Source organism: Lontra canadensis, unplaced genomic scaffold (assembly GCF_010015895.1).
Source record: "Lontra canadensis isolate GAN:19392208 unplaced genomic scaffold, GSC_riverotter_1.0 scaffold67, whole genome shotgun sequence".
Lineage (NCBI taxonomy): Eukaryota > Metazoa > Chordata > Mammalia > Carnivora > Mustelidae > Lontra > Lontra canadensis.
The window spans coordinates 7,207,134-7,221,116 of NW_022631061.1; the positions used below are offsets into that span (position 1 = coordinate 7,207,134).

The 13,983-nt window shown below is 32.9% G+C and overlaps 1 protein-coding gene across 14 annotated transcripts in view; it reads left to right on the forward strand.

Moving 5' to 3' along the window:
• NBEA (neurobeachin) overlaps window positions 1-13,983 on the forward strand; it is a 664,613-nt gene that overhangs the window by 427,031 nt on the left and 223,599 nt on the right. For all 14 annotated transcript variants that reach the window (XM_032880041.1, XM_032880043.1, XM_032880047.1 and 11 more), the window contains one exon: window positions 7,688-7,812. In XM_032880041.1, the coding sequence (XP_032735932.1) occupies window positions 7,688-7,812 (125 nt within the window). The remainder of the gene's footprint in view (window positions 1-7,687; window positions 7,813-13,983) is intronic.

The window sequence follows — 13,983 nt, forward strand, 5'->3', positions numbered from 1 at the left end:
CCACCCAGGCGACCCTCTACCATAACTATTCTATTTTACATTCTTGACAGCAAACAAATGAGTGACCCAGCTTTTCTGTATTTTTACCAGCATTCCGTGTTGTCACTTTTTATTTTATTTTAGCAATTCTGATAGGTGTATAGTAAATATCTCATGTGGTTTTAATTTGCCTATCCCTGATGGATAATATTATTGAACATCTTTTCATGTGTGTATTTGCCATCTGTATATCTTCTTTGGTGAAATGTCTCTTCATGTCTTTTGCCCATGTTCTATATGTATAGTTTACTTTTTTACTGTTAGGTTTTGAGAATTTTGCATATATTCTAAATTTTAATTCTTTGTCAGGTAGGTGGTTTACAAATAGTTTCACATACTCTTTTCATCTTAATATGTTCTTTTGTAGAGCAAATGTTTTTAATTTCTATTTAGTTTGCTTTATCAGTTTTTCCTTTCCAGGCTTATGCTTTTTGTGTCAAGTCTACAAACTCTTTACCTAGCCCTATACCAAAGATTTTCTCCTTTTCTTACCCCAAATTTTTATAGTTTTACAATTATATATAATTCAGAACCATTTTAAGTCAATTTTTTTAAAGATATGAGATTTAGGTCGGGTTTTTGTTTGTTTGGTTGGGTTTTTTGTCTCTATTTTTTTTTAATTTCGGGGGATTTTTTTTTCTTTTTGCCTGTGGATGTTCAATTGCTCCAGTACAATTCATTGAAAAGGTATCTTTCCTGCATTGAATTGGTTTTTAACTTCTGTCAAAATAAGTTGGTCATATCTGTGTAGGTTTATTTCTTGGTTCTCTATTTCATTAATCTATGTCTATCCTTTGGCCAGTATCTCACAGTCTTGAACTATTTAATTTTTTAAATCAAATAGACTTGTTCCTCCCATTTTAACCTTCTATTCTATAAGTTTTGAAGATTCATATCTACTAAAAACCTTGCTGGAATTTTGATAGGAATTCTGTTAAACCTGTATATCAATTTGAGGAGAATTGATATTTTTACTATGTTGAATTTTCCAGTCCATGAACATGGTATGGCTTTCTACTTTATTTAGATATTATTCTCTTTTTTCATCATTACGATATAGTTTTCATTACACAAGTCTTATACATTTTTTTAGATTTATCATTATTTCTCTTTTTTTGTAATTTTAAATTATATTTTTCTTTCACTGTTCATGTCTTCATTGCTAGCATATAGAAACACAGCTGATATTTGTGTGTTTATCCTGTGACCTTGTTAATCTTAGTCATTAGTTTCAGGAATTTTTGATAGATTTTGTGTGATTTTTTTACATAAACAATAATGTGATCTGGAAATAGAGACAAATTTTATTTCTCCCTTTCCTATACTATATTCCTTTTCTTCTTTTTTGCCATATTGCATTGGCTAAAAATTCCTGTAGTAGGTTGAATAAGAACTGTTGAGAGCAGATATTTTGGTTTTTTTTACAGTTTTAGGAGAAAATCTTTCGGTCCTTACCTTTAAGTATAATTTAGCTGTAGGGTTTTTGTAGATGCTTTATGAAGTTGAGAAAGTTGTCTTTTTTTTTTTTTTTCTGAGAATTTCTTTTCATGGACGCATGTTGAATTGTGTCAGATTCTTTTCTATATTGACTAATGTGGTCATATGATTTTTCTTCTTTAGCCATTAGTGTGGTGGATTATATTAATTAATTTTCAAATACTGAACAAAACTTGCTTCCCTGGAATAAACTTCATTTGTCATCATGTATAATTTTTATTATACATTGCCTAATTCTATTTGCTAATATTTTATTAAGGATTTTTAGTCTATATCCATAAGGGATATTGGTCTAGTTTTATTCCTTTGTGCTGTCTTTGCTTTTTATTTTGGTGTTATACTAGCTATAAAATTAATTGAGAAATATTTCCTTCTCTTTTTTTCTAGGTGAAATCATGTATAATTGAGGTTGGTTTTCTTTAAGTGTTTGGTAGAATTTTCCAGTAAAACCAAATGGCCCTGGAGATTCTTTTGGGGCAGTTTTAAATGTATTAAATTTTCTTAATAGTTACTGATCTATTCATAGTATCTATTTCATATTGAGTGAGTTGTGGTCGTTTGTACTCTTTGAGGAATTGGTCCATTTTGTTTAAGCTGTCAAATTTATGTGTGTGGAGTATTTCATATATTTACTTATGCTTTTGACGTCTTCAGAGCCTGTAATTATATATGCTGTTTCATTGCAGATATTGGTAATCAGCCTTCTTTCTTTTTCCTTTATCAGTTTTATTGGTATTTTTTTAAGACTCAGCTCTTTGTTGTATTGATTTTTCTCTGTTGTTTTTCTGTTTTGAATCTTGGTAATTCCTATTTTTATCCCTTTTTTTAAAAGATTTTATTTATTTATCCAAGAGAGAGGACGGAGGAAGGAGGGAGAGAAGGATCATGAGAGGGGGGAGAGGTGGAGGGAGAACCAGACTTCCCACTGAGCTGGGAGCCTGATGCAAGACTATCCCAGGACCCAGGATCATGATCTGAGCTAAAGGCAGATGCTTAACAAATTGAGCCACTGAGGGGCCTGATTCTTACTTTTATCTTTATTATTTCCTTCCTCTGCTTGTTGCTCTTACTTTTCTATATTCTCAAAGTGAGAGGTTAGAATATTTATTTGAAATATTTCATCTTTTCTAATGTATGTATTTGTGCTATAAATTTTCCTATCATTATTATTTTAGCTGTGTCCCAGAAACTTTGATATTTTTATTATAATTTTTATTCAATTCATTTTTTGTTTTCCCTTGATTATTCTTTTTTGACTCATGAGTTATTTAATAGCATGTTACTTTAGTTTCCAAGTGTTTAGAGAATTTTTTTCTCTTGCCTTTCTGTTACTGATTTCTCTTTGTTCCATTTTGTAGGATTGTACCAGTTCTTCTAAGTTTGTTAGATGTGTGTTGTGGACCAGCATATGGTCTATCTTGGTAATATTGGTAATATAAGTTCCATCTACACTTGAAAAAAATGTGTATTCTGTAATTGTTAGTTGGAGTATTCTAAATATGTTGGTTTGTGATGGTATTGTGTTCTTCTATATCTTTGCTGAGCTTCTAAGTGTTCTATCAATTGCTGAAAAGAAGGGTATATATTCACACACTATAACTGTGTATTTTTCTTTTTCTCTTTCTTTCAGTTTACCAGTTTTTGCTTGACTTGTTTTATAGCTCTGTTGTTTGGCACATACACATTGGGATTTGTGTCTAATTGGTAGATTGGCCCTTTTGTCTTCATAGGGTCCTTCTTTGTCTCTAGTAATTTTTTTTTTCTGTAGTATGTGTTTATCTGGTATTAATATAGCCATTCCTGCTTTCCTTTGATTAATGGTTGAATGATCTTTTTTATTCTTTTATTTTCCACCTGCCTATATTAGTATATTTGAAGTCTGTTTCTTATAGACAGCTTTGTTTTTAAAACATTATTTTTTTGTTGTTGTTATCCTTGTTTTTTATTGCTCTGTTTTTCCTGTCTTCCTGTGGATTACTTGAACATTTTTTGGAATTCCATTTTGATTTATCCATAGTGTTTTTGAGTATATAGCTTTATATAGCTTCTTTTAGTGGTTGCCTTTTTAGTGACTGGATATGTATTTTATCACAGTCTACTGTTGATGTCATTTTACCAATCCAAATGAAGTATAGAATCTTTACTTCCTTTATATCCCTTTACCTTCCCCCATTTATAGTATATCTGTCGTAAATATTACCTCTACACACACTCAGAACCACAGCAGACAGTGTTAAAATTTTTGCTTCAATGATAAAACATAATTTAGGACACTCAAAAAAGAAAAGGAAAATCTATATATTTACTCATATTTTGCTCATCATGTTCTTTTTTCCTTCCTGGTGTTACAATGTTCCTTTTATCGCTTCCTTTGTGTTTATAAGACTGCCTATAGACAATTTTTAGACTAGCCCTGATGGCAACAAATACTTTATTTTCCTTCATCTGAAAGCTCTTTATTTTTTATTCCTGAAGGATAATTTCACTGGTTGCAGGAAACTGAGTTGACAGTTCTTTTTTTCAGCACATAAAAAATAGTTGGCCATTTCTTTTGGCCGCCATAGCTTTTGATGTAAAATATGCTGTCATTCTAAGTGTTTTATATCTGTAGATGAGGTGTCATTTTTCTCTGGCTGTTTTGTAGATTTTTTTTTTTCTTTATCCTTTCTTTTCAGATGTTTAATCATGATGTGTCTTGACATAAATTTCTTCAGGTTTATTATATATGGAGTTTAGTCAGCTTCTTTAAATCTATACATTATGCTTTTGGGCCGGATTTAGGAAGTATTCAGCTATTATTTTTTAAGGACTGTTTCATCCCTCCTCTCTTTCCTCTCTCCTTCCAGAACTCCAGTGACCCAAATATGTTAGATGTTATAATCCATAGATCCCTGAGGCTTTGTTCATTTTTTTTCAGCCCATTTGCTCTGTTATGCAGATTGGGCAGTATCTATTGCTCTATCTGCCATTTAACAGTTTTTTCATCTGTCCCTTCCATTCTGTTGAGCTCATCCACTGAACTTTTCATTTTGGTTATTATATTTGTCAGTTCCAAAATACTTGATGCTTTTGTACATCTTCTAATTTTTTGCTGAGTGAGACTTTCTGTTTCTTTCCTGTGGCTTGCTATTTTTTTTATTTGCTCCAAACATGTTCCTAAATGTTCAGTGAAGCATTTTTAAAAATCACACATAGTTTAGAACCCTTGTCAGAAAATTCTAACATCCCTGTCATCTCAGCGTTAGCATCTATGGGTGACTTTTTACATTCTGTTTCAGATCTTCCAGGTTCTTGATATGACAAGTAACTTTGGATTGAAGCAGGATATTTTCTTATTCTTCTCTGAGATATTTTGTACCTTATTAAAACCTCCTATTTTGGTTGACTTTCTCTGACATCACTCAATTAGGAGAAATGGGGAAGCACTGCATTTTTACTGCCAGGTGTAGGTAGAAATCTAGTTTCCCCACTTGAACTCTGCTGACATCCAGAGAATGAGCAACTCCTCATTACTGCTTGGCAGGGGTGAGAGTTCCAGCTTTTGTGTGGTGTCCACTAGTGGGGGTAGCCTTATTTGCGTTGATCAATGGTGAAAGTCCTAACTCTCTACTAGGCCCCCACTGATAGCACCACAGTGGGAGGGAGAAGGACACCTCATTACCGTCTAGCTGGGTCAGGGGCGAGGGGTGGATTCCAGGCCCTCCGCATGGTCTTCACCGACCTCATGAGGGTGGGATGCCTTGTTACCAGTCAACAGACATGAAAGTCCTGGTTCCCTGTATGACCTTCTCTGATACCAACCTGGTGAGGATGTTAGGATTCCACCTTGGTTAGGGTTCAGATGTAGGCTTCCCACTAATACTTTTTGGTGTGAGTAAGTGGGTCCACAGTTTCTCTTTTGTGTTTTGCTGGAGTACAATAGTTGTCTAAAAGTTTTCTGTCTTGTTGGGCTGTACCTTTCTTGGTTCTTTGGCTAGAGAAACCAGGTTTTTGTTGGGGGCATTTTATTTATTTTTTTTTTTTTTGGTCTGCACCCATTAATCTGCCTGGGTTGTTAGCCTCTTTGCTTCAAAGTCTAGGATATATTAGGCAAAAAGATGACCCGGGTGTTGTTTCTTAGGCCCTGGGGTTGTTAGCTAGTCTGTCTTCTGCTTTCTACCTTTCAGAGTCTTGGTATATTTGTTTTACATACAGTGTCCAAATTTTCTCAGTCATACTTAATAGGAGGAATATAGGAAAGTATGTGTATAGTTAGAAATTTGAGATAACATTAGATCTGTCTCTCCTGCTGAATTCAGAACTTAACTCTAACATACTCTGAAGAAAAATCTTTATGGCAAGATGTAGCAGGGTCTTCCTTAAACCACTAGGATTAGTTTGTATTTTTAAGGATAGAAATGGTCCTATTTTATTTCATTTTATTTATTTATTTATTTATTTAGAAAAAGAACACAGTGGAAGCAGGGGTAGAGGCAGAGGGAGAGGGAAAGAGAGACTCTTAAGCAGGCTCCACGCCCAGCATGAAGTCCAGTGCAGGGCTTGATCTCACAAGCCTGAGATCATGACCTGAGCTGAAATCAAGAGTCGGACACTTAACCAACTGAGCCACCCCCCTGTCCCAGAAATTGTCCTATTTTAAATTAGTGACAGAGGCACTTATAACCCTTATTCTTACATTATAAGAGACACTTATAACCCTTATTCTCAGCCACCCCCCTGTCCCAGAAATTGTCCTATTTTAAATTAGTGACAGAGGCACTTATAACCCTTATTTCTTACAGAAAAATAAAGTTATAATAATTACAATGTATAGAAAAGCAAGTCTATTCAAATATACTTCAAACCTTATAATTTTAATATTCTTTTCATATAGCCCTTACCTTGTTACATTCTTTTATAATTATGTAGTGGAAAACAAAATTATATAGGTATATAATCCAAAATGTTTTTCAAAAATAAATTATTGTTCTCAGTGACTGTACATGTCTGTATATCTCCAAAGTACCAAATTGGTATAATTAATTCATTGAATATTTATTAAAAACATTGTATAAAAAACAGTATGTTCTGTCTTTGCACTAGAGAAACAATGAAGAGCAAAACATACATAGTTACAATTTTAATCAAATGTAGTATTTTTTACAATAAATGGCAAAATAAAAATGAAATCAAATCTTCTATGAAAGCATTTTATGTGTTTTTATGAATAGTGCTGCTCAGGAAAATTAGAATATTATCTCTTGAGTATGTTACTCCAAATACTGTAAATAGAGAAAAAACAGACTTCTCAAACAGTGGCATTTATCACCAGTATTTATTGAAATTAAGTTGAAAACAAAAATTATATCATGAAACATTCCATTGATATACAATGAACAGATTTCAATATCTTCTGAACTATCTCTTGGATTTTTAATGTTGGTTTAGAGCGTAACATGGTTTAGACAATGTTACCCAATGAAGGCTATGATTGTTAATGGTTTATATTAGCTGAAAGCGGTAAAATCATCCAAGGACTCTGTTAGTGTTAGAATAATAATTTACCAAGACAATTACCACATACTGGAATTTTTTGCAGCTCTAATTCAGTATTATTAATAATGGATAAAATTGCACTTTTCTCAGGTTGCTGTGGGCAGGAGGGAATTACTTCAATGAATATTTCAGCACATTATTTTAATCATTGTTCCACCAAATCCAACTGAGCAATATTTTATGGTTCTTAATTCAGCCTACTAAGAAACCACGGTCATTAAATTGCAAACTATTTGTAGTGAGGTCTATCCTGTGATTTACAAGCCTTGTTAAAAACAGTGTAACAGAATGAAAACTGTGCCATTTATACTTGTAATTTGATGCTGCATTTGTTACTAAACTCCCCATGATTAATGTTTTCAGTAGATGGAAGAACATTGTAGAGAAAGCATAACTGAGTATTACAATGCTTAAAATACGAGAATGTTACTATTTTAAGTTTTGGTCATTTGTACAGGAAACATATGTAAACACAAATGTAAAAGATAAAGATCTCCAAAATCATCTTAATTTTCCATCGAGATCAAGGAAATAAAGCTTTAATGTTGTGTAAAAAATGTATTTCCCATTTGACATTGTTATTAATAGTGACGACTGTTTATTTCCTCATTCCTAGCCAACTGCATGATTTCTGGCGTTTGGATTACTGGGAAGATGATCTTCGCCGAAGGAGACGGTTTGTTCGAAATGCATTTGGCTCCACTCACGCTGAAGCCCTTCTCAAAGCTGCAGTAGAGTATGGTCAGTACCAATGCCTCTTACACAAAAATATTCTGGAACTGACATAACTCTTTGTGGTTAATAATTCATTTCCTCCCTAGCACTTAAAATTCTCCAGGTTGTAAGTCAGAAATACTGTCTTCTGCTTTATCCTTCAGCATCATGCAGGTGACACTTAATCAACGCAGTTTTTCGCCTGTGATGTATTTTAGACCTTTCAGCTTCTTAATAGAGTTTATATAACTCTTTGTAAGACTCTGCATAACTGATTATTACCCAACATCCATCCATCTCATACAGCCTAAACCAAGAGTAAAGTGAATTTCTTTTTCAGTGCCTTTTCAACTTTGGTGACCTAGACACAAGGTATAAAAAATATATACAATTGTGATCGCATACTCAGACTTAAATATTTTTATGTATAATTTGTATATGTGTACGCACACTCATGTATACTATGTGAATATATATATATGAAATATATATACACATATGTGTGGTGTTTTATTAATATATATGCACATATTTGTATATTTAACTAAAATAAATGCCTTATTAATAATCGTATTATGTAACATTTTGTATTACTATTCTATTCTTTTCAGTCTAAAAAATAAAATTAAATAAATAAATAAAATAAAATAAATCCTGCTACAATATGTCCATTTAAGTTCCCAGTCCTCCATTGGGTTGCAAATAAAATTTTAAAAAGACCATCTCACATTAAAGGTATCAATTATCACACAGTAGAACTAACCCTAATTTGTCCTTTAAAAAAGTATAACAGGGATGCCTGGGTGGCTCAGTTGGTTAAGCAACTGCAGCTCAGGTAATGATCCTGGAGTCCCAGGATCAAGTCCCGCATGGGGCTTCCTACTCATTAGGGAGTCTGCTTCTCCCTCTGACATCTCCCCTCATCTCCTCTCTCTCAAATAAGTAAGTAAAACCTTAAATAAATAAATAAAAGGTATAATAAATAGAAAATACCAAAATATTTTTATAATTTAATAAAAATACTTCATTTTTTAAATTTAATTAATATTTGCTGTCTACCTGGAAATCTAAATAGGACTATTTTGTCCCATTTTTAAGTTCTCTAATAAGTTTAAGTGTGATTTATCATCTCAAAATTTTATAAATTCTATACACTCAGAAAATACCATTAATGAATACTGTTTATTCATTTTTGTTATTAACCACTTTTATTCTTAAAATTACTTTGTGATTATTATGTTAATTTTCATTTACTTGAATGTGATAAGTGAGCCATCTGCTTTAAAATTTATGTAATTTATAAACATTCATAACTGTTCATGTTCTTGATGAATTAAACAGAAAAAATACTTAATCCTGTTAAAAAGAAAATGTACGAAGCTTTTGCAATTTGTTGTGCAAATAGTCTGTGAATTGATATAACTTACTTAGTAAGAGTCAAACATAATTAAAAAAATACATGAGGATTTCATATGAAACTTATGCCTAAAATAAAAATTACAGCATAACTTTATATAGTAAAAGTAACTAATGGAAGAATATACTAGAAAAAATTAGGAAAAAACCTTATAGTTGACCAGTAGTATAGGGGATTTCTTTAATCAACAAGAGAGATCACCAAAGGGATTTTAGCACTTAAGGTATTTAGCACTTAACTTGAGGTATTGTATTTATGCTTAAAATGAGGTATTATCTTTATGCTCTACAGAAGAGATGTTTAGAAATACCTACTTCAAGTGGCATACTTTGTAATATGAACTTAAAATAATTTAAACTTCATTGCATATACCTAGTAACTTAGACTTTTTCACCAACTCATCCTATTTGAATTCATCCCATTTGAAAATAGAAAACTCTAGAGATAATTTATAACAGAGTTAGGCTAAATTGATATTATTTGTGATGATGAGTTGCCAAAGGTTTAATTATATAGGATCCACATTTTACTACATTCAGCATTCTATAGGTTGCTTTTAAAGAGTGTCTTAGAAAAAAAAAATTGGGGTTCTCTGTAAAAGTGGATGCTTTAATTTATAAAATATCTCTATTCTTAAACCATTGTTAAAACCTATCAGAAACAAATTTTAAAATCTTTTAAGACATCTGGTTGTCAGGTTTTGGTAATATAGTATCTATTGTTAATGAACCTAAACTGAAAATAGTAGTCTAACTTTGAAATAGATGGAAGCTCTGGGTGATACTAAATATTCTCTGTGTGTGGTATGAGAGTATTTTAAAATATGTAGCAGTTTATGAATTTTAAATACTGAATCATCATCATCAGTATTCAGAACTTAATATCTCTCCTGAGTTGGGTTCTTTGGTAGAAGTAAACAGGGGCATGTTTTTATTTTACTCATATCTAGAACAAAGACCACATGTATGCCATAAAACATCCAAGAAAGCTATATGGTACCCATGCCAAAGTTATTATCACATCCTTTTTCTGGATTAAGGTCATGTGATGGAAGACAAAGGAGAACTAAAACAATTCTACCTCCAAAACAATTCAAGAGCATACCCCTCCAGTCTTTACAACAGTTCACATCAGTGGACTTTTAGAACCATGTAGTCAGTAGGGAGTAAAATATGGAGGGTTCTGAAGAGTGAGTGTGAGAGTACTCCCTGGTGTGATCTGTTCAAAGAAATAGAAGGAGGTGGGGCATCTGTGTGGTTCAGTTACGTGTCCAACTATTGATTTCAGCTCAGGTCATGATCTCAGGGTCATGAGCTCCACATGGGGCTCCATTCTCAGTGGGGAGTCTGCTTGAAATTCTCTTTCCCTCTGCCTCTGTGCTTCTCTGTCTCTCTCTCGGTTAAATAAATCTTTAAGAAGAAGAAAAGAAATAGGAATTACAAACTGCCAAGAGAAAAATGTATTACTGAATCATCCTCCAAGCTCTTAATGTGCCTCCTAACCTATAAATTCTTTCTCCAGAAGAAATAGGAAACAAATATCAGTAATTATTATAAAGCACTTCACCCAATAAAAATAAGTGTTGAAAACCTTAATTGAAAACATATTTTGTGTATTTTGAATAAAGCTTTTGTATTCACATACTACTAAAATATTCATATAAAAGTCAAAAATTCTGCCCATCATCTGGCCACTCTGCCTGCCTTTAAACATTTAAATGTGTTTAAGTATCTTAGAGTCTAGTGGTATGTAGACTAACACCCAAATGATTGAATGATTTGGTTTGTGTAGACATAGAAAAGGTATATTTTTTGTACAAACCTTCACATTTTGAGAGGACTTCTAGGACAAATTGAAATTCAATGTGTTCCTTCCTCTATTTTAAATATTGACACTATTTCAATTTCCCTATGCATCCTAACTTGAAAGTTAAGCATTAAATACACAGAAACTCTGCTATAATCTATGGTCAAAAAAATTTGTATTCCTCTACATTATGGCAAAAAAATTCTTTTAGGAACAGAAGGAAATATTACGAGTAGAACTTTCATTATGGCTAGAAGTGTTTGAATCAGTGATCAAGGTTTTCAGAATTTTAAACAAGTTGTACAAGCTGAGGAGGTAATCTTCAATTACATCAATAGGGAATACTTACATGGCCCTCAGAGCAGCTGCTGGGATTTGAACACTGGTCAGGTCTCTCTGTTCATTGCTGGCATACTCAGTTTCCAGACTGTGAGCCAGGATTCATGTAAGAGAACTGAATCTGAACTAGCAGACTTAATATTTTATTTAAAAATTTTTTAATTATTTGATTTTTCCCTAAATTCAGACATTTACATTAAACTATAGTTAATTTTCATGGGATGGGCAGGAACATTTAGCCATAATTTGAACATTCTTTTCAGATAATTTATGTAGAGTCACTAAGAAAATATATTAACAGGGCTTTCTTTTATATGAGCAAATAATCAGAATTGGCTATATTTTCAAGAAGACACAAAGGACAATGATTTTGTTTCATATTGACTTTGGAAAGCTTTCCCTTCAAGTTCATTATTAAAACTTTTGGTTGACCTTTTTCTGCTAGAAAACATCTTTAATACTGATGGAGTTTTCCATGCTTCTTAGTAATACTAATGAGTTGAATAATTTATGAGGTTGTCATGTGCAAAAGATTTGGTGTGATTTGATATACTTTCCACCTTGGTGTTGGAATGTGATTAATAAAAACCTAGAGGCATGCGATTTTTTCCTGATGCTTAATGTTCTAATTTTATATGTATTCAGTATAATATTTAGGTGTTTTCTAATGGTAAAATTTCATATAAGTGCAAATTTCATTGATGACTGAATTTTACAGACCATAAGGAAGAATATAAGGAACATATTTTAAAACTCATAAATACATCTTCTAACTTGCAGGCTTTTCTTCTTTGGGACAAATTAGCTAATGAGGAAATGATTGAAAAGGGAGGTTTTGTATATTGTTTATGTTTAAATAAAACCTGAAGTGGTCAACTTCTGGTACATTTTTGGTGCTTAAAGATGATGCTATCCAAGGATAGTGCAGAATCCTAGTAAGTTTGGTTGTCTTTGTGACTGTCGATTATCATTTAAGACTCTGTTTCCCTTCCATAAAATTATAGTGGAACAATGTTTCATCAAAGCCTAAGATCGCAAACTCCCCCATGTCTGTGATCAAAGACATCATCTTAAATAGGTCTGATCAGGCATTGCAGAAGAGGGCAGACTGCTTCAGCTGGAAGAAAAAAAAACATGAAGCAAAGATGACAAAGTTAATCAGTCATTTCTTTGGCAATAAATAATAAGATATGCTGAGAACTGCAAATGAGAACATCCTTAGGTTCCTCAGAGATGTGTCTGCTTAACACCTGATTTATCTAAGCTTGTGAAGCCATCAAGATATGACCTTGATGAATAAAAAGCAGCTCTGTAATGAATCTGAATTAAATTAGTTTTGATGGTATATGCGTGGCTACTGTAATGTGCTACTTGCAGAAATAAGGAAAGCACCGAGAATTAAAAATTCTAATGCATCTATAAAAATTGTTCAGAAAAAAAGCTAATTATCTGACTTCTTTTTTAAGAGTTTACAGTTATTATCATATTTGAGAAATACGATTTGATTTCTTTACTTAATAGCCTATTGTTCGTCTTATGTAGAAACAGTAGCAAACATACTGTTCCTCGATAACTCCATTCTAATTGGTGTATTATTAATTGACTCTCCATATTTGGAATGAACTAGGTGATCTGATTATGGTTAAAATAATTCACTGAAAATTGAATGATATAAACTCTTCAAAAAAAGAGGGAGAAAAAGAAATGTAGGGGACCATCTTTCAGCTCTTTTTGGTTCCAGTGTCATATTTTAATATCCTAGCATTCTCTTCAACCTTTGGTTCTTTTTTTCTTTTTTTTAGATTTTTTTCTTTATTCGTTTGAGAGAGCACATGAGTGAGTGAAAGCAAGACTGGGGAGAGTCAGAGGGAGAAGAAGAAGCAGACTCCCCACTACGATGGGACCCTGAGATCATGACCTGAGACTAAGGCAGATGCAGAACCCATTGAGCCATCAGGCACCCCTTTACCCTTTGGTTCTTATAGTCTCTTAAAATAATTAAAACAAATTATGTAATTGCTAAGTTATAAGATATTCTTATCAAATGCATTTCACAGACTATATAGCATTTTTGTATCAATAAATGTTCTGGGTCACCTGGGTGGCTCAGTGGGTTAAGCCTCTGCCTTCAGTTCAGGTCATGATCTCAGGGTCCTGGGATCGAGCCCCAAGTCAGGCTCTCTGCTCAGCAGGGAGCCTGCTTCCCCCTCTCTCTCTGCTTACCTCTCTGCCTACTTGTGATCTCTCTGTCAAATAAATAAATAAAATTTAAAAAAAAAATGTTCTAACAACTCCCTGTTTTGTGTTGAAGATTCAGATGGTAGGCTTTAAACAGATTCAGAAAAAATTCAATAACCTTATTACTTTAAGAGCATTTATTGAATATCTTCTGCATGCCAAGCATGTGCTAGATGCTGGCTTCAGAGTTTGAGACAGTTTCTACCTTCTAGAAGCACACAGTGTAGTGTGGTGCTTTGTAACAGTTGGGAAGGTACACGTGTGTTACGAGCATCTACTGAACAGAGACTGCTGCTAAAATATCCTGTCATGCACAGGAGAGTTTCCACAGAACAATGACAACACAAATCCAGCCCTCAATGTCACTAGTCCCAAGGTTAAAAAATCCTTGTCTACTG